This window comes from Coffea eugenioides, chromosome 10 (genome assembly GCF_003713205.1).
Source record: "Coffea eugenioides isolate CCC68of chromosome 10, Ceug_1.0, whole genome shotgun sequence".
Taxonomy (NCBI): domain Eukaryota; kingdom Viridiplantae; phylum Streptophyta; class Magnoliopsida; order Gentianales; family Rubiaceae; genus Coffea; species Coffea eugenioides.
In genome coordinates, this window is record NC_040044.1 from 33,542,954 (window position 1) to 33,567,637 (window position 24,684).

The following is a 24,684-nucleotide window of genomic DNA, read 5'->3' on the forward strand; positions in this document are numbered from 1 at the left end:
ATGGTTGATACTTAGGTTGTCAATCGGGCCTAATGAGTCGGGCTTTGATGAGTTCAAGCTCAACTATTTTTAATTTGAATCATTTTCGGGTTTCGGGCTATGAGTTTCGGGTTCATAAATGTGAAACTCATACTCATCTCACATAATATTCGGGTTGTGAGCCTTAATCGGGCTTAACCCAAGCTCACTTATTACTCCTTAATTTTCTTAATATAATTACTATAACTATTAAGTTGTAAAACTAATTTAACATTTACAAGACTATAATATTAAAACTAAACATGAACAAATAATAGTTCTTAAAACGTATATAAACCAAAAAATTTTCAACAATATTTATATTTAATCCATTCAAAATAGTAATAAAACATGCGATCATAAGCCAATACATCTTTAAAAGTTGAAACTTTTTTTATAATCTTGTGATTTAAATCCAAATATGCTTGATGATTTTTGTGTTTGTAGACTAAAAAAAAATCAACCAATATTATGCCAATACAAAAATTTACTCAACCAATAAGAAAAATTAGAAATTTAGTTATGCATTACCAATATTGGCTCTCAAGAAAGCTCATGAAAGAGTTTTTAGATGTATTTTTGTGTTTTGTAATTTATGTATATATAGTATTTAATAATAATATATTTGGATATATAATTATACATAATATCAAATTATAAATATTATATATATATATAATTAAAGGACCGGGCCTATATCGGGTTTGAGTCTAATAAGACTCAAACTCGGCTCACATTTAATTCGAGCCTAATTTTTAGGCTCAAACTCAAATCGGCTCACTAAATGATCTGGCTCATCGGGCTTTTTGTCGGGCCAAGCGAGCCGAGCTCGGGCTGGCCCAGCCCCATTGACAGTCCTATTGATACTTGATATCAGTGCAGTGGAGTTTTTTTCTTTAATTTAATTAGTAAACAAATGTGCGAATATTGCGCGACCTGTGGGTGGCTATCACCATCCGTGCTGACTGAGAGTGTGGAGCACGTCGGCCGGTGCCGGTGGCGAGGGTAATCTTTCTTTTAGTACCAGTGTTCAATTTGATACTCTTTCTTTCTTTCTTTCTTTCTTAGGCTGGCAAATGAGAAAAATTTGCTGATCATGGCTTTGTGGGTCTAGATTGCGTGCCTGGTATGGGAATCAGATGCATAGCTATCTATACGGAACACGGGATACTACTACTAGTGAAATATCGGAATCAGATGCATAGCTGTCTTGTTTAATTGTTTCCCTTGATTCTTGACCAAGTCCGTTCATCTTAATCACCGATTAATTGTCTGTCCAAGAAACAGATAAAAAGCATTTGAATTGATGATGGTGGATTTTGATTATCAGGCTTCAACTTAGACTACTGCAGCAGCAGCAGCAGATAGCTAGCTAGCTGTAAACATGTCGTTGCCAGCTTTGGATTCAACAGATAGTCAAGCACTTCTGGAGCTTTTGGAGAAGATGACTGCTGATGCTAGTCAAATACAGGATGACTTGCTGCAGCAGATTTTAACAACAAATGCAAACACCCAGTATCTGAAAGGTTTCTTAAATGGCTACTCTGATAAGCAACTTTTCAAGAAGGCGGTGCCGGTTGTAGAATACCAAGATATCGAGCCTTTCGTTGATCGGATAGCCAACGGAGAGTCATCCCACCTAATATCTTCACACCCCATTACTGAGCTACTCTTGAGGTAAAAAAAAAAAAATTTGTAATAAAAAAAGAGTCAATATTAGCCTTTTTTTTTTTTTTTTTCAATTTGTTTACAGATTCTCTTATTTAATTTGATAGATTAATCCATCTCAATTCATGTAATCTGTTTTAGGAAGAAAAATACTCAACTCTTGAGGTGAACATATTTAGTTGCAAATTGAGAAAAAAAGATTGCTTTACCAAAGGAGAAGAAAGATTAGGTAGACGACTTTGGTCTACGAAACTGTTCATACATAATTTGGTCTAAGACTCAAGATTAAGTATTATACATTGTAGAAGATGGCACTGAATATCAGTCGAAACTCAGCACGGTTTATAGTTTATACTACACGAGCGAATTAGACCAAGTATTTCTTTCTTTTTTCTTTTAATGATTGCTATCTCATTTGTTCCTGTTCTGAGTCTTCTGACTTTTTAACACTTCATTGCAGCTCAGGAACTTCCGGTGGAAAGCGGAAAGCGATTCCGACAACAGCTGAAGAGCCAAGGCGCAGGGCATTCTATGCCAGTCTCACTGCTACTATACTAAACAAGTGATCAAATTTAGAATTCTTTTCTTCAAGTTTACTGCTCACAAATGAATTTTTCTTTTCTAAGTTACCTGCAATTATTATAGGAGTGACTACTTGTTAAAGGTTTCTGCATTCCACGTACGAATTAGGTATCTCCACAACTAATGCAGCTTCTAGTTGTTAGGGATTTTGCCAAATCCCTACTCTTAACAAAATCAAGGTCTGAAGTTCGATTTACTACTAGTTGAAAATATATTTTGTTGATTTCACTGGAGTTCCTGAACACAAGTAATTCTAAGATAAAGGAGAGTTGTCCAATTTGAACCATGAACTCTCTCATGCCATTACCCTTGAGGTCTTATATAGATGGTTTACAGTATTAGATAAGTAGGTTTCAGTTGGTCATTGAGCAACTAGACCCATTTAATTAGTTATCTTGTTGGCAAGTTTTAATTGGTCATTGAGGCTTGAGCAACTTAGGGTTCTCCTGTAAGTTGCTCAATGACTACCATAAAACTTCTATTGAAAATTAAAAATCCTTGTGTCTTAAAATTAGGCCTAGTTGTGTAAACAAGTACTTGTATCTCGATCCCACAAAATTCAAATTGTGATATTGTCTTGGCTGTATTTGATGTTTCCATTCAGGCACATTGAATTCTGGAATCAAGGTAAACAGATGAACTTTCGATTCATCATGCCAGAAATGACTACCTTGGGTGGATTGGTGGTAACTAATGCTGTATCAAGCAACTTCAGGAGGAGCAGAATTCAAAACCGTTCTAATTGCTGGAATAATGACACTAGCCCAGATGAGGTGATATTATGTGAAGATATCAAACAGAGCATGTACTGCCAATTACTTTGTGGTCTTGTGCAGCGTGATGCCGTAGTGAGAATCGGAACAACTTATGCATCCGGATTTCTTCGCGTCATCAAATTCTTGGAGGAGCATTGGCAAGAACTCTGTTCCAACATAAAAACAGGAAATATCAGTGATTGGGTCATTGATCCTGGATGCCAGAAGGCTGTATCTTTGATTTTGAGCCAACAGATGCCCGACTTAGCTGATTCAATTGAAATTGAATGTAGATCAGGATCATGGGGAGGAATAGTCAAGAGGCTTTGGCCTCGAACCAAGTGCATTGAGGTCGTCAGTACAGGGACTATGACCCAATATATCCCAAACCTTGAGTTCTACTGTGGTGGGGTACCTTTAGTTTCAATGTACTATGCGGCTTCCGAGGGATTTTTTGGTCTCAACTTGAAGCCATTGAGCGACCCTTATAATGTGTCTTACACTCTTGTACCATGGATGGCCTACTACGAGTTTTTGCGACTAGGTCATAAGCAAGATCATAGCCAAGATAATGATACTAATTGCATGAGTACGCTGGGTGAACTCGTCGATCTTGTCAATGTGCAAATTGGTCAGCAGTATGAACTAGTAGTAACTACCTTTACAGGTTGGCTCTCTTTACTCTTCAACTTTGCTTGCATTGTCCTTCTTCAATTTAGTATATGCCTCGTTGGTGTCCACAATCAAATGATTGAGTTAAAAGTTACATACAAACACTAGCTATATGAATTAATGGTAACTTTTCTTGTTTCCAGTATTCTAAACTTCTTTAATGCCTCGTTGCCCAAAATAAAAAATAAAAAACCCTCAAGTCTAAATTTTTAGCATTGCCTCCTTGCTGTACGCTACAGGGCTTTACAGATATAGAGTTGGAGATGTTCTCATGGTAACTGATTTCCGTAACGACACCCCTCAATTCAAAGTTGTGCAACGGCGTAATGTGGTTTTGAGCATAGACTTGGATAAAACAACCGAAGAAGGCCTCTTGAAAGCGGTTTCAAAAGCCATGCAAATCCTTGAACCACTTGGCTGCCTTCTCACAGACTACAGCAGCTATGCAGACGTGTCCTGTTTTCCAGGGCACTATGTACTCTTCTGGGAGCTTCAAATGAGAGAAAATGCGGGAACAGCTGCAGTGCTTGAGAGGGTTCAAATGGAAGGATGCTGCAATGTGGTGGAAGAATCATTAGATGGGATGTACAAGACACTGCGGAGGCGAAGCAATGTAATCGATCCGTTGGAAATTAGAGTTGTGAAACGAGGAACGTTTGACGGGCTCATGGACTTGTTTCTTTCTGAGGGTGCATCTTTGAATCAATACAAGACGCCTAAGCGCATTAAATCTGAGAAGGCCATCCAATTCTTGAACTCAATGGTGGTGGAAACATTTTTCAGCCGAGTATTGCCTGCCTTTCCTCCGACGGGATGAATGAATGAAAGTAAGTTTAGCATCAAACCGTCTCGAAATCTTTGTGCAGGAAACTGTCTTGAAAAGACAGAGCCTTAATTTCAGTTAATCAAATCCGGAACATGCAAATGCATATAAATCAATTTGCTGAGATGAAGTTAAAGCAAAACCCGGATGATGAAATTGGCAAATGCGGAGACTTTCGCCTTTTCTTTTCTTCTTTTCAAGTTTTGATGAGATGAGAAAAGCCGCCGCCAGAGGCAAAATGGCAAACTAACTAAGTAACTAACTAACTAGCGTGTGTGAGTGTGACGGATGCAAATGCATGTATTTCTGAATGTATGTGGCATCTAAGCTAATTACGCAATTTGCTATCTGAATATTGGTCAAAGACTCCAAAACAAAACAAAAAAAGAAAGAAAGAAAAGGGTAGGGAGTGGCGGATCAATTTAGTGCCTAAAATTTCATTTCATTTTTATTTTGCTTAAAATTCACAATATATACATATTTTTGCCTCACTAATTTATCAATTAGCCCCCATTGATTGACAAAAGAAAAAAAAAATGTATATATATTTGAGCGTTGGGTTGTCAAAATCCAATATAAACCTCTCGCCGTGAATGATTTGCTAACAATTGCTAGTAATACACATAATCCATCACTTCAATATATGCAAACTTAATACTTTAAAACATTGGGTTTAGCTTATTGGTTTAGAGCTAATTAATTTACACGGTAATGAGTTGTAAAACATTAGTGGATCCCTTTCCTCTTGCCTTATTTATCAATAATAACACGTCATCACTGCATTTAATTACTTTCTATATCTATATCATTATTGCCAAATACTACCATTTATCAAACTCAAAAGAGCTTTTATTCTGAGTGTAATTTGCCGATGCAATTGACCACTTAAGAGCATAGAAAAAGTCAACAAGGACAAAAAAACCTTAAAAGAGAAAAAAAAAAAAATATCCTGCATTAATTGAAGGTAAATCACACTTTTATTTCATTGGTTACAACTTTGCATAAAAACAAATAGAATATCCTGCATTAAGCCATGAGAATTACCATGCAGATTCTCAAGCTTTTTAAATTAATTGAAGGTGACGATGCATCGATCAAGGATTTGCGTGCCACACTAAAAATTTGTACGTCTTTGAAATTAAGAAGTACAAATATTTAATGCAAAATCAATTCTCATTATTCAAGAATTTAATAGTACTAATCAAATATGACCCCGTCAAGAGCCAATGCTCTCAGAGAAGGGATGACGAACGATGATGGCCGTGCTGCTTTGCATGATGAAGCAGTGCTCTGCGGGAAGGATGACGATGGTTCATCAATCTTGGGTGAGCCTCCTGGCCGTGGCCGTGGGCGTCATCAGCTCCGGCGACCAAATGGGACAGAGCACTCATGGCATGGGCTTGTCTGGACATGATTGCGGTGGTTGAAGGATTCCGGCCTAACACAACAGCGTATCCGTCGTCGTACGAATCCATTCCTTGGGCCATGAGCTGCCATATTAAGCTTCCGCTCATGGTTCCTCCGCTCCTTGCATAGCCGTATGTTATTCTGTACACGTTGCTCATGTAATCGTCTCTCGCTCTCAAGCTGTAGCCTGGATCTCTGCTGGACTTGCCAAATTCCGCGATGACTAGCGGCTTTTTCAGTATGGTCCTCGAGTCTTCCCAGTGGCTTGACATCCACCTCTGCATAAATACCAACTGTGCTTTGTCATCTTTTCCAGATAACCTGCCACCCAATGTATTAATATGTGAGATCATGATGTGAAGAAGGAATTAATTATATCATGCTTGCTTTCACGTTTTGATTGCTAAAACCATGGGATTATTGGTTGATATAACTTTTTTTTTCTTTTTTAGTTTACCATTGATCTGGATATGCATGGATGGTGGCGAAATCAACGTCCCTGAGGAGATTGCTGCTTATGAAATCTGTTCCAACTTGGTAACCAGGATTAAATTGTTTCTTTTCGGGCTTTGTGTCCCCATAAAATCCTTCCATGCCAATCTCCAGCAAGTGCTTCCGGTCCAATGACTTCACGAAACTTGCCATCTCTCGAGTCCATTCCTATGATCAACAACATTTCAACTCATTCATTCATTCATTTCAGCACAATGTGTTAAAAAAAACTCTAACCAATATACATATTTCAAATGAAATGGTCGTGCCCGAAAAATGCACTAAAAAACTTGAGGGATACTAAAACGCAGCGGCAACGAGTCCTCACATTGACTGTCCTTCCGGAGTAATCAGCTTGGCAGCGGGGCTCGTTCATGAGTTCCCATGCCATGATTGTGGGATCATCCCTGTACGAAATTCTTGTAATGGTGTTGAACCTTGTCACCACTCTCTGCAAACGCGAACCATATGTACATTTCCCAAAAAAAAAAAAAAAGCATTATTCGTCCAGATTAAAGAAAATAAATCTGGAAGACGTACATGGAAACATAATTACCGACTCTTAATTGCAGCTTTCTCTTAGTCTTACCCTGATGTGATCTTTGTAGTAGCCTTTGATGGTGGGATTCGTGTAGAAATCATCGTCACCGTTGACGTGTGCTCCTGCATTTCGAGCCCACTGAGCATACTGCCTTCTACCCCCAAAGTCATTGTAATTGTTCACAAAACTCAATATCAAACGAATTCCATGCTTCTTTGCCTCAGAAATCGCAAAATCCAGCGCCTGTATAGTGGTATACCACGTACACCAGCATTGTAATTAAGCTAGCTAGTTGCAATACAAAAATAGAAGTGCTTGAAAAAAATAATTAGAATGAACCTGAAAAACACGTTCATCATAAATTCCAGGTGATATTTGAAGTGCACGATCGCCTCCATCGCCGAAAGCCCAGGTTCTGCATACCGAGAGACCGGCAGCGGAGGCATCTCTCAACACTTCAGACACTTTATGCCTCTCGCTAGGGTCAGCGGCTACGTGCATCAGCCAATAGGAATTGAATCCATTGAAGAGAAATGGTGAGCCATTCAGAACAAAACGAGCACCCTGAGTCCTAACAAATCCTGCACCATTTCTTGCAACCGTACTACCGCTAGCTTCACAAGCAAGAACTAGTAACAGTAGTGCTACTAGTGCAGCAGCTAGTCCAAAAAGATGGCTTATTCTTCTACTACAACTTGCCATTGATTGATGCACACAATAGAATGATGTGTGTTGCTATAATGCTGGAGGCTGTTAACTTGAGTGGTTGATGATGGACGAGGGGGATATGATGAATTGTGGGAGAGGGGCGGTATTTATAAGGTGCTGATGATAAGAAGAGTTGCTAAAAATAGAAAACCTAGCGGCGGAAGTTAAGTAGGTTTTCCGGTGACGGTGGTTTGCTAAATTGATTTAACTATGGAGATTCTTTCGATGATGCATCATGCATGCAGGGGTGGGGTATCACTATCACGTAAAGTGGGGTGAGAAGAAAGAGTATGAGAATAGAGACCGAGAGAGAGTTGATTGGTCGAAAGCCGAACGTCTGCCGAAGAATTCATGGGATTGAGGTTTTGCGAAAGGTTGACGAGGGAAAAAAACAAAAACAAAGAAAGGCCGGAGGGGCTGCTAAATATAGCTGATGTGCTTATCCCATGTGGTTGGTTTAATTTGATCCTTGAATTATGGATGGTATTCTTAAAATTCAAATTGCTAAGGTAAGAGTTGTTACCCTACCGAATTTTTAACGAATACTACCATACATACAAATTAAAGAGATCGATCATACTCATCATCATGAAGAAGAGCGCATAGCTTTTGCCACCAAAAAATGGGGGAAAAAGAAGCAAGAAAAGGTGGCACGTATATTTGAAGTTGATCATCATGATATATGTGGATGAACGTCCTTGACCATCTGATTCTGATCTTAGATGGGGAATTCAAGAAACTCGTCTTTCTTTTTTGCTATATCTGTTCTAGTTTGTTTTGTGCACGCATTGTACTTGTAGCTGCAGGTTGATCATGTGGGAAAATCTGAATAACTTCCCGCTTTAGGTTGATCACGTACGTACCCATCTCATGTAGTTTGAGTTTGAGGGCAACATCACAGATTAATTTAACCATTGCACTCCTGGCAAAAGACTAATAATTACTTATCCTTTGATATGAGTTGCTGATTCCAGAGAAACTTTTACGTGCTTCTCCTTTTGAGGATAACGATTAGATGTTTATTGATGGAGAAAAGACCAAGATAAATTCAGCGATATTCATGAGTAGCAGACAGCGCTACTGGATTTCTTTTAATTTTCCTTGTTATTTTGCTGTGGCTAGCAAATAGCAGTAATTAATGGTTCCATGCAAGAAGAACTTGTATCCACATTTGCATTTGGCGGACAGTCCATATATAGCCATCCTCTCTTCGTTGCCGTCAAGGCAATGTAATACTTTTACTAAAATTAATGCAGATAGACATGGAGGTAAGTCTACTAGCGCAGAAAGCCAAGGAGAAATTGACTGGTACGAGAAACAGAACCCGAGACTGGTATTGGGAAAAGAATGTAAGGTTAAATAACCTGTTAAAAAGAGAAAACCCGGGCCGTTAGTATGGCGCCGGCAACGGCGAGTTAATGAAATTAGGGACCCATGCGCATCATATCATTGTATACTGTAAGTCTGTAACAACTTGAGTTGGTCCGTGTTACTCTCTCTCTCTCTCTCTGTGGACTGGTCAGAGGGTGCTGTCATCTGCTTCTTCTTCCAAATTCCACGGCTCTTCGGTCTAGGGCTGCAAATGAAATCGAGGTTTCGAACTCAATTCGAGTTCAATCAATATCAAGTTTCAATTAATTAAATTGAATTTAAATTCAAAAATACTAAATTAGTTAGTTCGTGAATCAGTTCGTACTCGATTATATATATATATTTTTTATTTTTATTTTAATAATAAAATTATATATTTTTTTAATATTTATTAAAAAAATTATTATTTTATTTATTTTTTAAAATAAAAATAATATTTTTTTTATTTTTTTAACCTCGAGCTCGAGCTTTGACATTTTGAACTCATTGAGTTCGAACTCGAGTTCAAATTTCGTAAAATTATACTAAAATTCGATTCGATTAGATCAAAACTCGACTTGTTTGCACTTCTACTTCAATTTTCACCAACAAAAACTTCAATTGAAAATCAGAAGTATATCATCGTTCAAACTTCAAAGTACAATTGTAATCTGTACTGGTATAATTACATTTAGGATTCTCATAGGAGATAGATGTATCATTTGATAGAAGCATCGTGTTTTTTTTCCCCCTTTTCTTTTTATGAGTTAGAAAAGGATCAACATCCATATAAAAAGTTGAAAAGGAACTCTTTTAAGTAAGACTGTCATTATTGGCCAACCGAGGCTCAAATCACAATTATAGACAAGGTGATATATATTCTTTTTTGTGCCATATTGTACTATAAAGCTATTTATCCTTCTGTTGGTGTTATTACTCTCGTAGTATAAAACTCTCATTGAAAGTCTATCATTCTTTTACACAATCACCATTTAACTAAACATGTCAAATCATCAGTTGGTTGGTTCTATTAGCATCTTCTGCGTGTGCATATTACTTGGTTAAGCAGTTTGAGCCCTATTTGGATTTATACAGTAATTTTTGTTGTAGATATACTGCATTTCACATGGTAATGAGATTTTACGGATTGACTAAACTAGATTAAATTTACTTTTCACTTGGTAACAAGATTGTATCAATTGATTAAACTAGATTAAATTCATTCGAATAACACTCTGTCTTGCTCTTGAATTAATGAATTGATTAACCGCTGGTAAAAAAAAAAAAAAAAAAGTAATAGAAGGATCAAGACAAGAATATAAAATAGGGAAATTTATACTGGTTCTGACCATTTTTTATCCCACTTTCTATCTCTCTTAACTGTTTATCCTTCCATAATAATTTTGATTTTTGATTTTCTTTTTTATGTTCCTTGCGTCCATATCTGATTTTCTTAAATATTTACCAGTTAAACATGTCAGTCAATGGCTTCTATGATTTTCAGTGGCATGCCACTGATGTTCTATTGGCCACTGCCATGATTTGTACTTTTTGCCTTGGATTGGTGTTTAGAATAAGTGTACTGAATGTTGTCAAGCCATTTACACACTTTTATTGATATCTACAACAATTAAGTACACAAGTAACAATTAAAAAACCTATAAAGTATGTTAGTTGAGGTTCGATGCAAGATACTGGACCTATATCAATTGAAGAATAATGGCCTGGTTTGGCAAGCAAGTTTTTAGCCAAGCTTGTCTGCTATAAGTTTTTTAACAACTTTAACTGCAGGAAACTCAAAAAAATTTTCAAAAATTTTAAACTATACACTTCAAAATATCCAAAAATTTACATACATCAAAAATTTTTTCTACAACTTCTTTACAGTAAGTTACAGTAAAGTTTTAGACAAACACCCAAAAAACTCACTTGGCAAACGGGTGCAAGGAAAACTAAGCATTTGCTTATAGAATTGGACCTATATGCATTGCTTGCTTTTATACTAAGCAAACCCAAAAAAAAAAAAAAAAAAAAAAGGATAGAACCTCTTTATCCCATTTCATGAACATAGAAACATTTTTTGCATAGTCATTGAGCCATGAGAGACTTGGGGGAGGAAATGCCCTTATTTACCCATGAAAGACTCGAGGGAGTAACTTACAGTAAAAGCAGTGAGGTTAGCCTCAGAAAAAGTAAGAGAACAGAATTGGAATAACATTATGCGTCAACTCAGAATCGAGGATCCAAATCACGATGCAGTCGCAAGCTGCATACGTGTGTTAGAAGATATCCTAAGTTTGCTATCTGATTTGTCATGCTCCTTTTCCTTTGCAACTAGAAAAGTAAACCGTATAGCTAAAGGTATACATAGCTTATTTTGCTAGAGATCTTAGATGTGATGCAGTGTGGAAAGATTCCCAGCTATCTCCGTTGGATTACTAGAAAAAGCATACAGACGGCAAGTTAGTTAGCCAGTATTGCAAAGTATGAAGTACTTTTGTGAATACATTGATTGACACACAAAAAAATGGACCTCATCGATGACCTAACTTTATTTAGCTACTCTACCAATCCATAGAATGTTCACAGTCTGAGTTCGTTGTAGATCATGTGATTTAAGTAGCATCATTTTATATATTTCTCATGTCAAATTAAATGATCTTTCTATGCATCAGTGATATTCACCACGTCTCCCCCTCAAGCACAATTGCTTCATCCGAAAATCATTCTGGATGCCAAATTAATGCCTTTTATCATAGCCGGCCATCGTCTCTGCAACCTCAAGTCTCACAATTCTCAGGCATTGGAATAGGAGAACTTTAAACATATAGGAAGAGGTTTTTGCGAAGAAGAATTACTTTCTTTGGCTTAACGTTTTAAAGTCTATTTCGATGTCATCGTGCTGTTAATTTTTAGCTAATTCAACAAGTACCGGAAGAAAGAACAAAAATAAAAAGCTCCTAGGCATAAAGATTCTATTTTATCAATGTTCACCAAAAACAATAATAATGATTGCCAAACTTTTATATAATTAAGCATAGATGGAATTCACACGAGATGCAAATATGATATTATGGATCGGTAGTTTTAAAGGAAGGGAGTGTAAGTGAGAAATTTCGAATCCGAATCCTTCCACTCACACTATAAAAAAAGAAAAAAATAGTTGTTCAATTAATGTAAACTGGTTCATTGTTAGTACTTTATACTAATAAGAAAGGAAGAAAAGTGCAATTGTAATGGAAAGACAAAATGTTGCCTTAGGTTTAATTAAATTTTATGTCCATTCAAGATGTCTTCTCCACATGTGCATTGTGTTAGTAAGGTTTTTATTATTTTTGCTAAAGAACAAGAAATGTTTTGGTTCTCAAAATTGGTCTGTTAAACTAATCAATTTATATTAATTAACTGAGTAAATACTAAAAATCAATTGGTCTGTGTTAAATTTTAAAATAAGAATAATGTGCACTGCACATCTAGTTCCGGGCATCGCAAAACTTGTAGTATTACGAATGTTGACATTATTTTGGACCAGGCCGATGTCTTCCTAGATTTGTTTCCTCTTCTTAGATACAGGAGCCCAATACCGCTTCCCTGGGCCCCCAGATCAACCTGTCATAACAAAGAGAATTGCCTGTTTGTAACTGTAACACCCCCAGCATTGAGTTGTGAGAGGATGGTGTAAATCTATCTGTGTCTGTTGTCTGAGAAGATTATAAAGATTCCACTTTGGAGTTGGATGCAGGGAGATTACTTATCTATAGTGTATATACATTTAAGGTCATTGCCTTTTGTAATCAGTGATCGCTAAGGATTTTGTTTGATATGCAAATAATTCTTCCTCAGGACGTGTAGACTGTTGGTTGACACGCTCTCTATTCTTCAGATCAAATGAAAAGCAAAAGTTTTTCGTATTTAATGCTCCGGAGGCTAATCTTGAGCATTACATACAGCCAAGAAATACCCAACAAAAAAAAAAAAATAAGAGAGTAGTATTGTTTGCTTATTCTAAAGACAAAAATATCCATAAAGCCCAAATTCCTCATGTTGATGGACGTTATGCAAGTCACACACTCACATGCATGGTGAAATTTCAGTAAATGTCCAAAATGCAGAGTAATCTTCAGTTCAACTTTTGTACATATGTCAGGGATTTAACGGTGACAGTGTATATCACTGTCAATATATATATATAATTTACTCATTAACAAATGTAGACGTATATTTTACTGGCTAAGATTTTGGTGGACGTTTTTTCAGGTTGATCACAATTAATGCTGCTAGTGTACAGAGATAATCCATGTTCTTTTTAATTAAACTTTAAAATGACGTGTTTTTTACTACCGCCGCAATATGCCATTAATTTCAATGATTAATCTTTCCTACACTGACGGTGTATACACTATCAGCGTTGGATTCATGACATGTGTACAAAAGTTGAATTTAAATTTACTCCAATTTCAAAACTCCGAGCTAAGTAAGCTGGGTAGCTTTGTCCCCAAAATCAGGGGAACATTATTGATGATTAACCCGTCTCTGGTCTTAGACCGGCGCGCATGCAAAAGACAATATCCAGATTCTATGCCATTATTTATTATTCCTTCGTCTCATTCTCTCAGCCGTCAACTGTCCACCTACTTACATTATTAATTATCCAATCCCCCCACCCCTCCCCCAAACCCCCTTTTTCAAAAAATAAAAATGAAAATAATTCACATTAATCCATAATGTATAAACCTTTTTAGATTGAAGGACGTAAATGCCAACATTAAGCGTGGAACTTCTCTCTAAGTTTTTTCTCCTGTAAGCACTTTCGAATTTAATAATCAACGATCCTTTGGACTGTTGGTCACTATCAAAGACTTAAGTTTTAATAGGATGGAAGGTCAAGATTCAAATTTTGTCTTCCGTCGATATGTCACTATATGTAATTTCTTTTAAATCTATATAGATGCACTACGTACTCGTTTGATTCGATGATGGTTCAGTTTTCATTGCTTTTGCTAGGGTCCATTGAGCCTCTCCCTCCCTCTAGTGTAGGTTAGAATAGAAGTAAGAGTAGACTAGACTACCTGTTGCCGTTCGATAATAATAAAAAAAAAACACGTTCGAATTTAATGGCAAATAGTTACTTGAAATTCTGAATTGATCTCCAGATTCCTTTTTGATTTATCTCAATTTTTTTGACATCCCCAAGCATACGCTATAAAGTAATTGCACAATCCACGGGCGGGTTCTTCGACTCTTTTGAAAAAATGGTGCTTTTTTTGGTCGAGAAAGGAAAAAAAATTCTTTCTTTTTTTGCAAATTAAGGTAACCAAAGATGTGTTCCCAAGAAAGTACCATAATCAAGAAAGGTAAGCAATGAGGTCCCAGAAAAGCAATCACTATTTTAAGCAATGAGGTCCCAGAAAAGCAATCACTATTTTAGTCCATTCTCAATTACACTGTCAATTAAAATCAACTTTATTTGGAGCCGATATCGTAGCGCGATCCACGGCAGCGGCTGAGAGAGGCCCCAAACCAACCGTCATTCGCGCCTTCCCTTTCTTACTTACTTACTTACACGCTTCTCTAGAAAAGCGCCTGGCAGGCAGGCAGTTATTCTTCCGGTATTTCCGTTTTCTTCTTCTTTTTTTTTTCCCCCCGGAGCAAATTAATGACTCAATCCGAATTCTGAACAAAAAGAATATGTCATCATTGTCATTGATGCTGTTCTTAGACCAAGAAAAAGGAAAAAATCGTCTCATAATTTGCATTCATGACACGCCTCAAAATCTTTTTTGAATACTAACCTATATCAGTACTCTATTCACACCTTCTACTGTTTACGATTTGCCTTTGAGACGTCCCAAATTACAAAAGGTTCGAGTATTAATATGTAGAAAAGCGAAGTGAAGGTGAAATAACATGACCAAAAGAAAGAAATATTAGTAATACATATAATTTCGTTCTCGTGATGACTTGCTCGTATTAATGAATGCTCTCTCGAGACGTAGTAGTCAACACTTCCCTCAAGGGAAGGAATGAAAGAAAGGAATACAAATGATGATAAGTCTTAAATTCGACGCCTTTCACTTATACTATTTAAAAAAAAAAAATGGCAACAGCGAGACAAATCCCACTTTGTCCGAAGCTCAATGCTTCAACTTCTTGTTGACCATTTTTGTTAGGCTAAGTATCATTTGTCTTTTCAAAATTTTTTCTTCTCCAACAGCATTTGGAGTCGAGCAAGAAAGAAAACGAGATGCTCATGGTAGGAACAATAAATTTTGGCCTTACATTCTCTACCCTTTTCCTTTTACTACTAGTAGTTTTAAAGCTATAGCTTCCCAATTTTCTAAATTTGCATTCAATTCCTAGCCAACGCCATGATCGAGTTTTACTACAACTGTTCAATTTTGATTTTTGGCAAAAGAATCCGGTTCAACCATAATGAAACCGGTATTTGACAGGTATATATATATAATAAAAATGAAGGATTGAATGAATGTAAAGCCTAAATTTACGTGAGGGGTGATTGGATTGGATTTCCAAGCCCTATATAAAGGGTCCTCCTGAATTCCTTCTAAACTAACATGCATTGACCAAGATTACATTACAATACCAGCGGCCATTGCACGCTTGAAAAATAAAACAAACCTCCCCTCTCCCCCTCCCCCAAGCGCAAGCAAAGAAGCAATGGCCCTGGCTGTCCTCTGCCTTGTAATCTTATTCTCTTCCACATTGAACTCATGGCAAGTCGTTGAAGTAGCAGGGGGGTCGACGCCCAACTACAGAGATGCCTTGGCAAAGTCCTTATTGTTCTTTCAAGGCCAAAGGTCAGGGAGGCTCCCCCGCACCCAACAAATTGATTGGAGGTCTGCTTCAGGCCTCTCCGATGGTTCTTTTGCCCGTGTACGTACATCCAATTAGCTTAACTATATATTTCTATCTCTTCTTTGGCTTTATTTCCTATCTGCTAGTTTCATGGCCATCATTTGCTATACGGGAGGGAAAACATGAATGAAACATTACAGGTTTCGGTCCAACATGATGGCTTTTCATGTCTGCAGTTGTACACAGTTCAATAGTCAGAGAGTTTCAAGTTAGCAGTCTACACTTTGCAAATGATTTGAAATGAAAATCTATGCAGAAGAGCAGGACGAGAAACTGATAATTGACAAACTTGTCTATACACGCTTCGTCCAACCTCGTACTATTATTGTTTTTTGAAGCATCACTTCATGTCTTGCAAAAATCAAAATAACTTCATGTCTTGCAGGCCTGGCTACTAGCTAGCATGTTGTTAGATGCGTATATGCAAAGTCCATTATCAGTCCTTGACAATTTATAACAACTCTCCACTTTCACTTATTGAAAAGTATGCCTTCGACATCATGATTGCTTCTGCCATAATCTTGTCTGCAATTATCTGCAAACACAAAATCACTTGCTCTTTCATTATTGCATTTCTGAAAAAAAGATTGTCTCCTTGGTCCTTACTGATGACAAGCGTGAAATCCCCAAGCCAACCAACTGCTTTTCATACAAAATTCCTCCCTCCATGTTAGGAGGAAAAAGATTTTGTCTAAAAGGAGCTTGGATGTGCATGCAGGTGGACTTAACCGGGGGATATTACGATGCTGGAGACAATGTGAAATTCAACTTCCCAATGGCATTCACGACCACCATGCTCTCTTGGAGCACACTTGAGTACGGCAAGAAAATGGGACCTGAGCTACAGAGTGCAAGAGCTGCGATCCGTTGGGCCACCGATTATCTTCTCAAGTGCGCTTTGGCTACTCCTGGCAAGCTCTACGTTGGTGTTGGCGACCCCAACTCTGACCACAGGTGCTGGGAGAGGCCTGAGGACATGGACACTGTCAGGAGCGTGTACTCTGTTTCACCTAGCAATCCGGGCTCCGACGTGGCAGGAGAAACTGCTGCTGCATTGGCTGCTGCTTCCTTGGTCTTCCGAACAGTTGATCCGGCATACTCTAGACTGCTGCTGAGAACTGCTCAGAAAGTCATGCAGTTTGCAATTCAATACAGAGGTTCTTACAGTGACTCCCTCGGCTCTGCCGTTTGTCCATTTTACTGCTCATATTCCGGTTATAAGGTACTACGTTCTTTTCATTCTTCACCCAAAGAATACTAACCTTCAGAATGAATCATTCATTTTTAAATCTGATTTTTCCTCTGTTCACAGGATGAGTTATTATGGGGGGCAGCCTGGCTCTTCAGAGCAACGAACAATGTTTACTACTTTAATTTCATCAAAAGTCTGGGAGCCAATGATGGAACAGACATTTTTAGCTGGGACAACAAATACGCCGGTGCTCGTGTTCTGCTGTCAAGGGTAAAAACTTGCAACATCGCATCGAAACATAAAATGAAACTGCTAATATATATCCAAATTCTCGTTGGACATGCATTAAAATGGAAGGTATAACAATCAATTGTCCATCGCAGAGAAGCTTGCTGAACAGAGACATGGCATTTGAGCCTTATAGGCAACAAGCTGAAGACTTTGTGTGCAGAATTTTACCAAATTCTCCGTATTCAAGCACACAATATACGCCAGGTAATGTTGATCATGGCACAAAAAGTTTAAACAGGCTTTTCGTTCTGCAAATCGCATGATGGCATGAATCTTGTTTGTGAACGAACTGCAGGAGGGCTGATGTTCAAGCTAAGCCAGAGTAACCTGCAATACGTGACATCCATAACCTTCTTGCTCACCACATATTCCAAATACATGGCAGCCACAAAGCACACCTTCAACTGTGGAAACCTTTTAGTCACCTCAAATACCTTGAGGAGCCTCTCAAAGAGACAGGTGGACTATATCTTAGGCGAAAACCCTTTGAAAATGTCGTACATGGTGGGATACGGCTCAGATTATCCAAGAAGAATTCACCACAGAGGCTCCTCCTTGCCCTCGGAAGCAATTCATCCTCAGTCCTTCGGCTGTGAAGGCGGATTCCAACCATTCTACTACACCGCCAATCCGAATCCTAACATCTTAACTGGAGCCGTCGTGGGGGGCCCAAATCAGAATGATTTCTTCCCAGATGATCGGACGGATTACAGTCACTCGGAGCCTGCAACCTATATTAATGCAGCTTTAGTTGGACCGTTAGCATTCTTTGCCGGGAGCTTCAACATGTGAGATGGAGTAGTCATGCTAATTAATTACTCCTATAATCAATCCATTAGTCCAAATTGATTTGAATTAGCCCAAAAAAAAAAATTGTAGATATGTATTCCCCGGTGCTAGGCCAGCTTGCTTGTCCAAAAACAGGGCATCATCATGCTAGTGCTACCACTAGCAAATTAGGTGGTGGAATATGAATATCAAATGCTTTAACCAAATGATTTCCGAGTTCTACCTTACGCAAACGCTTCTTTCAGCTAATCTATGAAACCAAAACCTAAAACCAGAGTGTGTTTGGATTACACGTATTTCCACTTTATTTATATGTACTATCTTACTTGTATCATTAATACATATTTCAATCATCTTGCAATCAAGAAAGTGCTACAATATTTGTTCATAAAATTATTTCAAATAATTTACTATCCAAACACACTAATGCATGCTTCCAATTTCCAACCAAAAGTCGCGAATTTACGAGAGAAGAGACGAGAAACGTCGTTCATGAATGAATTCATTTACGAAGAGAAGCATAGGGAAACTTGACGCTCAGCCGGGTCGCGATGTAAATGATTTTAGTTTCAGAATTTCGATAAAATTTAATCTTGTGGCAGCTTCACTTGCTTTAGGTTGCATCTTCTCTCCAAATTTCGATAAAATCATTGTGGGAGCTTGAAAAGTTCCAGTAGTACAGTTCAAAGATCTTTTGCCACTAAGCCGGCCGGGAAGTTAATGACTGTAAATCTCTGCTACATTCATATGGATTCGATATATATATATTTGCTGCTCGATTGACCAAAATAAAATCCAGAGGCTGAACAACGGCCGGCATATTTGGTTTGTAGGGTACTATTATACTACGAAAACTAAGAATTTATTAACATTACTTGGGAAATTAATCAAATTGTCAAATATTCCTTTGTTAATTTTTACTATCAATCTATTGGCATTTCACAATGTGATGCCCGCTCCACTTAATAATACCAAATCCTTCTCTAACAAGCAACTCTTTCTTACAAACAGAGGATAGATAGAACATAATCTATACTCGAGACCCAAAAAAAAAAAAGTTCTCCGAAACCGCAAAACAGTTCTCTATAGCTTCTCCTTTTTCTTTTTAGGCACGGTTTCCTCAAGTTGTAAAATAGATTAATCACGAATACAGGGCTTCCATAGACTAGAGCGTTTTAAGTAAGATCCACAAGCAAAATTGTTGGCCATTAGACTACAAGAGCTGTTGGAGAAAGGAGATCCCTTAATTTGACGATTCTAGTCTAGATCTTGATGTTGAAGTAGTCTGGATCAAAGTGATGCAGTCTCACATACCCATCTTCACCTCCACTTGCGAAACTGCAGAAGAAAGAACAAACACCGATCTGCATTATTAGTCCGTAGTAATCCAAAGCTTTTACCAAAGTAATCGAACAAGCAGGCTGAATACCCAAAAACTGTAGCACTGAAGCATTTCATAGCATGAACAGAAATGCAACAGTGTATATCCAAGTTGTAGAACCAAAAACTGAAAATTTGACGCTTCACAAGCTCTGGCACATGCCTACTTTTCTTTAGAAATCCAGATACCAGAATTTAGCAAGCACCAATCAATTCCAATTGTAACATAAATGATTGTACGCCACCTCCATACAAAGCAAGATATTACCTTTTTCCATCAGGATTGAATGCCAAGGCGTTGATTGGCCCAAAGTGACCTTTAACACCTCCAATCTCTTCTTGAAGAACCTGACCAAGCACGCCATGAGGGATACAAATTAAACACAAGATAAAAGATTCAACTATTATGAGGGACCTAAAAGCTGCATATCATCTCTCTCATTCCAAGAAAATTATCTACCTTGTCATAGAATTTTGCCTCGAACTTTCCAGCACGATGGTCAGTGGTAGTAACAGCTGATGCATCCTGACCACCTCCAAGTACCACCTGCAATCAACACAGCAGGAAAGCACAAATATGAGAAATTCAATTAATGACAATCATAAAATCAGTTCGACCAACTAATAGGAAGATAATCATGCCAGAATCTCTATTTCCTACTAGACATTACAGAAATTTTAAGGTTATTCCCATCCAATCCAACAGAGCAGGCACACGTTATGATATGGTTCCTCAATGGAACACCTCTAAATAGTTAAGCAGTTTGGAATTTCCGTAAAATTCATTCAATCAATCTCGTTTTTGGCCTCTAACCACATTGACCACAGCTAAAGCGTCATTCCCTCAACGAATTGGCTAGAGGTGATTAACCCTAAAGATACCAAGGGATGTATACTGTTCTTCAAATTAAAAAATTTGTCTGCTCATCACAAAATTATATAGAAGTTATAGAAAGGAAAACCAAAACCGAAAATGAATTCACTGACACCCAGACTTATTATATTATACCTAAAAAACCCACCAATTAAATATTGTTGCCGACAGAAACTAGATTGCCTGCTCTCTAAACACTGCAGCACCCACAGAGTTAAGGGAAAATGATTATAAGTGCTAGTTTAAAGTTCATCAGCTATGAAATATATGACCAAACATCATCAAATTCCAATGCAAGAATCAAGACACTACTTACTATCATTATAATAAAAAATTACCATAAATCAGTCACATTGGCAGCATAAGGAAACTAAAAATAAACACTTGATGGATGAATTGCAATACTGATGATCTAACATCAGAAAGTACACAAGGAATGGCTAATAAATTGTGCTACTGAATTTCCAACCAAAAATTTCAAGAAAAGTTGACAAGACACCATTTAAAAGATGCACCAACTCAATAAAGAACACATAAGTACGAAAGTAAGCTGATATACATAAAGAGCTTCTGCACATTTTGTTAATCAATAAATGCTATTTGATCCATCTTACCTACAAATAGAGGTGTCAAAATGGGTGACTTGGGCGGGTTTGAGTTGGGTAAAATGGGTAATGGGTATAAGTGAATCAACCCATTTAATTAGATGGGTATAAATGGGTAAGTCAAAAAATGAATTGGGTAACCCAATTACCCATTTATAACCCATTTATTTTAACTTTTTGTAAACTCATTTAAATTCATTTTGACAAACTAAGTTATCAATTTATACCACTCTTTGCACCCATCATTAGTTTTAAATATTTATTTATAATGTTCAATAAGTCTAATTATCAATTTTTTTCCTATCCGTACTCTATGTCACAAAATTACATACTATTTAATAATTAAATAATAAGAATATAAAAATTTGAATTAAGTACTATAAAAATTAACATAAAAACTTAATCCAAAAATTTTGAACCCCTAATATTTTTTTCATGTGTAAATTTAAAATTCCATTTTGGAAAGGTAGAAAAAGAGGCTAAAACTTATCATAAATTGGTAATGCTAAAAAATGAGTAAGTTAACAAATTAAGAGAAAATAAAATTATAAACTAAAACCAACAAATAATAATAATAATGAAACAAAAGTAGTTAACATCATAACAAAATGAAAAATCTGAAAAAAAAAATAGGTGGGGGAAAAGAGGAGATTTGGGGAAAAACAATTCTAAATGGGTTAATTGAGTTTGATGGGTTACCCAATAAGTATTATTGAGTAACCCATTTATACCCATATGCAAAAACTTAAGATACCCATACCCATATATTCATGGGCGGGTATGGGTAAATTTAATTAAATGGGTTTGATTTGCCACCTATACCTACAAATACTCTATCCACAGAACAAACAAGAAGCAAACTTACTTAGTGCATCAATAAATGTAAAAAACAATTACAGATGTTCCACCAGTACATACATGATCAAGAAGCGGGGACATTGCAACTGCATTCACAGGACGTTCAGTTGTATAGGTCTTCAGAAGTGTCAATGTTCTCATATCCCACAGCTAACAAAAAAGATTAACAACAAACAAATAAGACAAAAAGGAAATAATAAACTACAGATGGTAGAGGTAAAAGGAAGAGAAGGGGATCATCCAAAAGAAAGAGAAAAGAAAAAAGAAACCAAAGATGACAAAGAAGTATACTTTAGCTGACTTATCAAGAGAACCACTGACGAAATGCGTCACATCATTGGATTTTGAAAGCGATGTTATGCCTTTTTTGTGACCAGCCTCCTTGTCAGACTCTTTGAGTAATTTCCCAGTCTGATATTAAAAAAATTTAAGGACAATAAAAAAAGTAAGAGAAGACTAACTTCCATCCATGCCTAAATGATGTACAAGAATCTAAATAAAAAACAGAGACATGAAACAGCAAAATAGTGTAAAACAAATATGCTACGCTAAACCCAATGATGCACACAAAAGATCTTTGTGACAGAGTGACTAAAAGCTAGAAAAGTCAAACAAGAAAGTGTAACCTCAGAATCCCAGATACGTATTACAGAATCTTCACCACCACTTATGATAGTCTTGTTCAAAGGTCCCCAAACAGCCCTGTTAATTCTTCCCTGAGGGCCTTTGAGTACAAGAATAGATTCACCGGACTCTGCGAAATGAATGATGTCAGAACTTTTGGCAAACAACTAGTTAGTCAAGAAATTAGAGCAATTAAGGGAATTTTTTTCCGGTGGGGGAGGGTGAGGGCATTTTACATGATTACTACAAGGAAAACATAATAAAGAGAAACCATCAAACAGCTGCAGCTGGCTTTATGAGCACAAAAAACAGCAAGAAAACTCGGGGAAATTTGTCAGTGCATGTGGGTTCATGGATGCACAAACTGATGCTTCACATCATAATGATGAAGCATAAAACCATTCTATGTTTCTCGGATCCAGGTACAGGAGTCCTGTGGACATGGGTAATCTAGAGCAAATGAAGAGTCCGACACAGGTATGGCGGGACAAAGTGAAGAGTCCGAATAACATAAAACCCATTACAATCCAGTAAATCAACACATCTACAAGCAAAATAAATAATGTGATGGAAGAAAGAAATTGGAGATAACACAGAATCCGGATTAAAGAACGATACAATTCTTTACAGTCCAAAATTAGTCAATGTGTAAACAATTAAATTGTTTTCCTGCTCTTTTCTTTCTGGTACACATAGCATCATAGAAATGGTGATTAAGTCATCCCTTCAGATTGAAAAACAGAACAGACATGTTCAAACCAGAATATAAGTACAGAACCCAGATAAGATTCCAAATAAAAAAAGTACAAGCATAAGATCATCATTTGCAAGTAACAACAAAAGAACACATCAACTCACGGTCAGCAGGATCTCTGGCAATTCGTTTGACTTGAATTGCAGAAGGCAATCCCATAAAGGGGTCAGTTGTTATGACAGCAAGTTTATCACCAACTCCAAAATCAACAGACCTAGTTGGCGAGTCGAAGTTGAAAGTGTACAGCTGAGTCCCTGTTTTAACATTCCAAAGTTTTGCTGTCTGATCCGCACTTCCAGTTAACAGCAAAGACGAATCCCCTAAACCAAAAATACCACATCAGTATAACCATTACCCTAAATTAAAGACCCATATTTACACTAACTCGCGACACAAAACTGTATATCTTAACATGTTAATGTTAGTTTTAATCTCCCCGAACATTGCAAACCACATCTTTCAAAAATTTCTCTTAATGCGAAGTAGCTACATGCATTCGCGAGCGAGAAAATACAAAGTGTAGCAGCAGCACCAGTGTGTTATACCAGGATACGGAGATGGAACAGCCAGACTGATTTACTTGAAAAAAATATGAATAGTTGAAAATTCATACAACGTGTATTTGTTTCAACAAATTAGTTAGCTGCGTGAGAAATAACAAGATTGGAAAAATTCCTTTTACGCATATTTCGACCAGGGGAGACAAGGGACTTTAAAATTCTCTACCTATATGTTTCATGGGGAAACAAAAACAACACCAGCATCAGCACACCGATATTCAGCTGAGAATTGAATTATAAGTAAAAGTGAAAACAAAAAAAAAAGGTTAAATGATTTCAATGACACTATAAACCTAAACAAAATTCATAATTAAACTAGAGAGAACACGATATGATAACAAAATGTGGCGATGGGAGCTGGTCGGGAGGGGTGGGGGACTCACTGGAGACATCGCAACACCAGACGGCTCCGTTGTGGCCACGATAAGTGCCGAGGCGTTCGCCATTGTCGGCGAACCAGACGGTTGGAGTATGATCCTTGGCGCAAGAGAATAGAAGATCGCCGTCTCTGTTGTACTTCAAAAATGTCAGGGGCCTCTCATGGCCTTTCATCAGTATCGGCCTCATCTTTCCCTGATTGAGTTTTTTTTTTTTTTTTTAATCTTTACAAAATCTAATCCCCAGAAAAGGTATACGGCAAAACTTACTAGATTATGATTGTGATTTGGTGAACGACAAAACTGTGGTTTAATCGGATATCTCTAATGGCGAATGATAGAATAACAAAGGAAAGAAAAAGAAGAACAAAAACCCTAGTTGGTTCTGGAAACAGAAAGAGACTTGGACCTACTATGAACCGACTTGACCCGATTCGTTTGTACTACTACTACTGGTATTACTGTTTTAGCCTTTAGGAAGGCGGAAC

General features: G+C 37.2%; 4 protein-coding genes across 4 annotated transcripts; 2 read left to right on the forward strand and 2 right to left on the reverse strand.

Annotated features, from left to right (window-relative positions):
* The first annotated feature begins 938 nt into the window (after positions 1 to 938).
* LOC113749811 (indole-3-acetic acid-amido synthetase GH3.17-like) lies at positions 939 to 4,703 on the forward strand. The gene is made up of 5 exons (XM_027293674.1): positions 939 to 1,023; positions 1,349 to 1,695; positions 2,147 to 2,248; positions 2,873 to 3,690; positions 3,935 to 4,703. Exons 2-5 carry the CDS (start codon positions 1,403 to 1,405, stop codon positions 4,510 to 4,512), a joined length of 1,791 nt encoding a protein of 596 aa, XP_027149475.1. The 5' UTR covers positions 939 to 1,023; positions 1,349 to 1,402; the 3' UTR covers positions 4,513 to 4,703.
* Positions 4,704 to 5,476: 773 nt separating this feature from the next.
* Positions 5,477 to 7,721, reverse strand: LOC113750011 (mannan endo-1,4-beta-mannosidase 5-like). Its single transcript, XM_027293914.1, has 5 exons — positions 7,298 to 7,721; positions 7,007 to 7,201; positions 6,746 to 6,868; positions 6,383 to 6,585; positions 5,477 to 6,246 (listed from the first exon to the last, which is right to left on the reverse strand). The coding sequence occupies exons 1-5, from the start codon at positions 7,658 to 7,660 to the stop codon at positions 5,751 to 5,753; spliced, it is 1,380 nt and encodes a 459-aa protein (XP_027149715.1). The 5' UTR covers positions 7,661 to 7,721; the 3' UTR covers positions 5,477 to 5,750.
* Positions 7,722 to 15,608: 7,887 nt separating this feature from the next.
* On the forward strand, positions 15,609 to 18,385 carry LOC113749648 (endoglucanase 9). Its single transcript, XM_027293469.1, has 5 exons — positions 15,609 to 15,910; positions 16,611 to 17,114; positions 17,205 to 17,354; positions 17,468 to 17,579; positions 17,671 to 18,385. Exons 1-5 carry the CDS (start codon positions 15,695 to 15,697, stop codon positions 18,165 to 18,167), a joined length of 1,479 nt encoding a protein of 492 aa, XP_027149270.1. The 5' UTR covers positions 15,609 to 15,694; the 3' UTR covers positions 18,168 to 18,385.
* A 671-nt stretch (positions 18,386 to 19,056) lies between these two features.
* On the reverse strand, positions 19,057 to 24,585 carry LOC113749118 (eukaryotic translation initiation factor 3 subunit I-like). Its single transcript, XM_027292779.1, has 8 exons — positions 24,203 to 24,585; positions 23,364 to 23,579; positions 22,508 to 22,635; positions 22,173 to 22,292; positions 21,942 to 22,031; positions 20,005 to 20,091; positions 19,813 to 19,892; positions 19,057 to 19,502 (listed from the first exon to the last, which is right to left on the reverse strand). Exons 1-8 carry the CDS (start codon positions 24,384 to 24,386, stop codon positions 19,427 to 19,429), a joined length of 981 nt encoding a protein of 326 aa, XP_027148580.1. The 5' UTR covers positions 24,387 to 24,585; the 3' UTR covers positions 19,057 to 19,426.
* Between the last annotated feature and the right edge of the window lie 99 nt (positions 24,586 to 24,684).

What these genes read in the sequence shown, in the direction of transcription:
- LOC113750011 (XM_027293914.1), bottom strand. Translation starts at nt 7,660, where the DNA reads ATGGCAAGTTGTAGTAGAAGAATAAGCCATCTTTTTGGACTAGCTGCT. An exon ending in ACTACAAAGATCACATCAGG is followed by an intron (nt 6,869 to 7,006) that starts GTAAGACTAAGA and finishes TCGCGTTTGCAG; the next exon opens with AGAGTGGTGACAAGGTTCAA. An exon ending in CATGCATATCCAGATCAATG is followed by an intron (nt 6,247 to 6,382) that starts GTAAACTAAAAA and finishes ATTGGGTGGCAG; the next exon opens with GTTATCTGGAAAAGATGACA.
- LOC113749811 (XM_027293674.1), top strand. Translation starts at nt 1,403, where the DNA reads ATGTCGTTGCCAGCTTTGGATTCAACAGATAGTCAAGCACTTCTGGAG. An exon ending in ACTGCTACTATACTAAACAA is followed by an intron (nt 2,249 to 2,872) that starts GTGATCAAATTT and finishes GTTTCCATTCAG; the next exon opens with GCACATTGAATTCTGGAATC. An exon ending in AGTAGTAACTACCTTTACAG is followed by an intron (nt 3,691 to 3,934) that starts GTTGGCTCTCTT and finishes TGTACGCTACAG; the next exon opens with GGCTTTACAGATATAGAGTT.
- LOC113749648 (XM_027293469.1), top strand. Translation starts at nt 15,695, where the DNA reads ATGGCCCTGGCTGTCCTCTGCCTTGTAATCTTATTCTCTTCCACATTG. An exon ending in CCGATGGTTCTTTTGCCCGT is followed by an intron (nt 15,911 to 16,610) that starts GTACGTACATCC and finishes ATGTGCATGCAG; the next exon opens with GTGGACTTAACCGGGGGATA. An exon ending in AAGCACACAATATACGCCAG is followed by an intron (nt 17,580 to 17,670) that starts GTAATGTTGATC and finishes AACGAACTGCAG; the next exon opens with GAGGGCTGATGTTCAAGCTA.
- LOC113749118 (XM_027292779.1), bottom strand. Translation starts at nt 24,386, where the DNA reads ATGAGGCCGATACTGATGAAAGGCCATGAGAGGCCCCTGACATTTTTG. An exon ending in TGCCAGAGATCCTGCTGACC is followed by an intron (nt 22,636 to 23,363) that starts GTGAGTTGATGT and finishes TTCATTTCGCAG; the next exon opens with AGTCCGGTGAATCTATTCTT. An exon ending in TACGTATCTGGGATTCTGAG is followed by an intron (nt 22,293 to 22,507) that starts GTTACACTTTCT and finishes TTTTAATATCAG; the next exon opens with ACTGGGAAATTACTCAAAGA.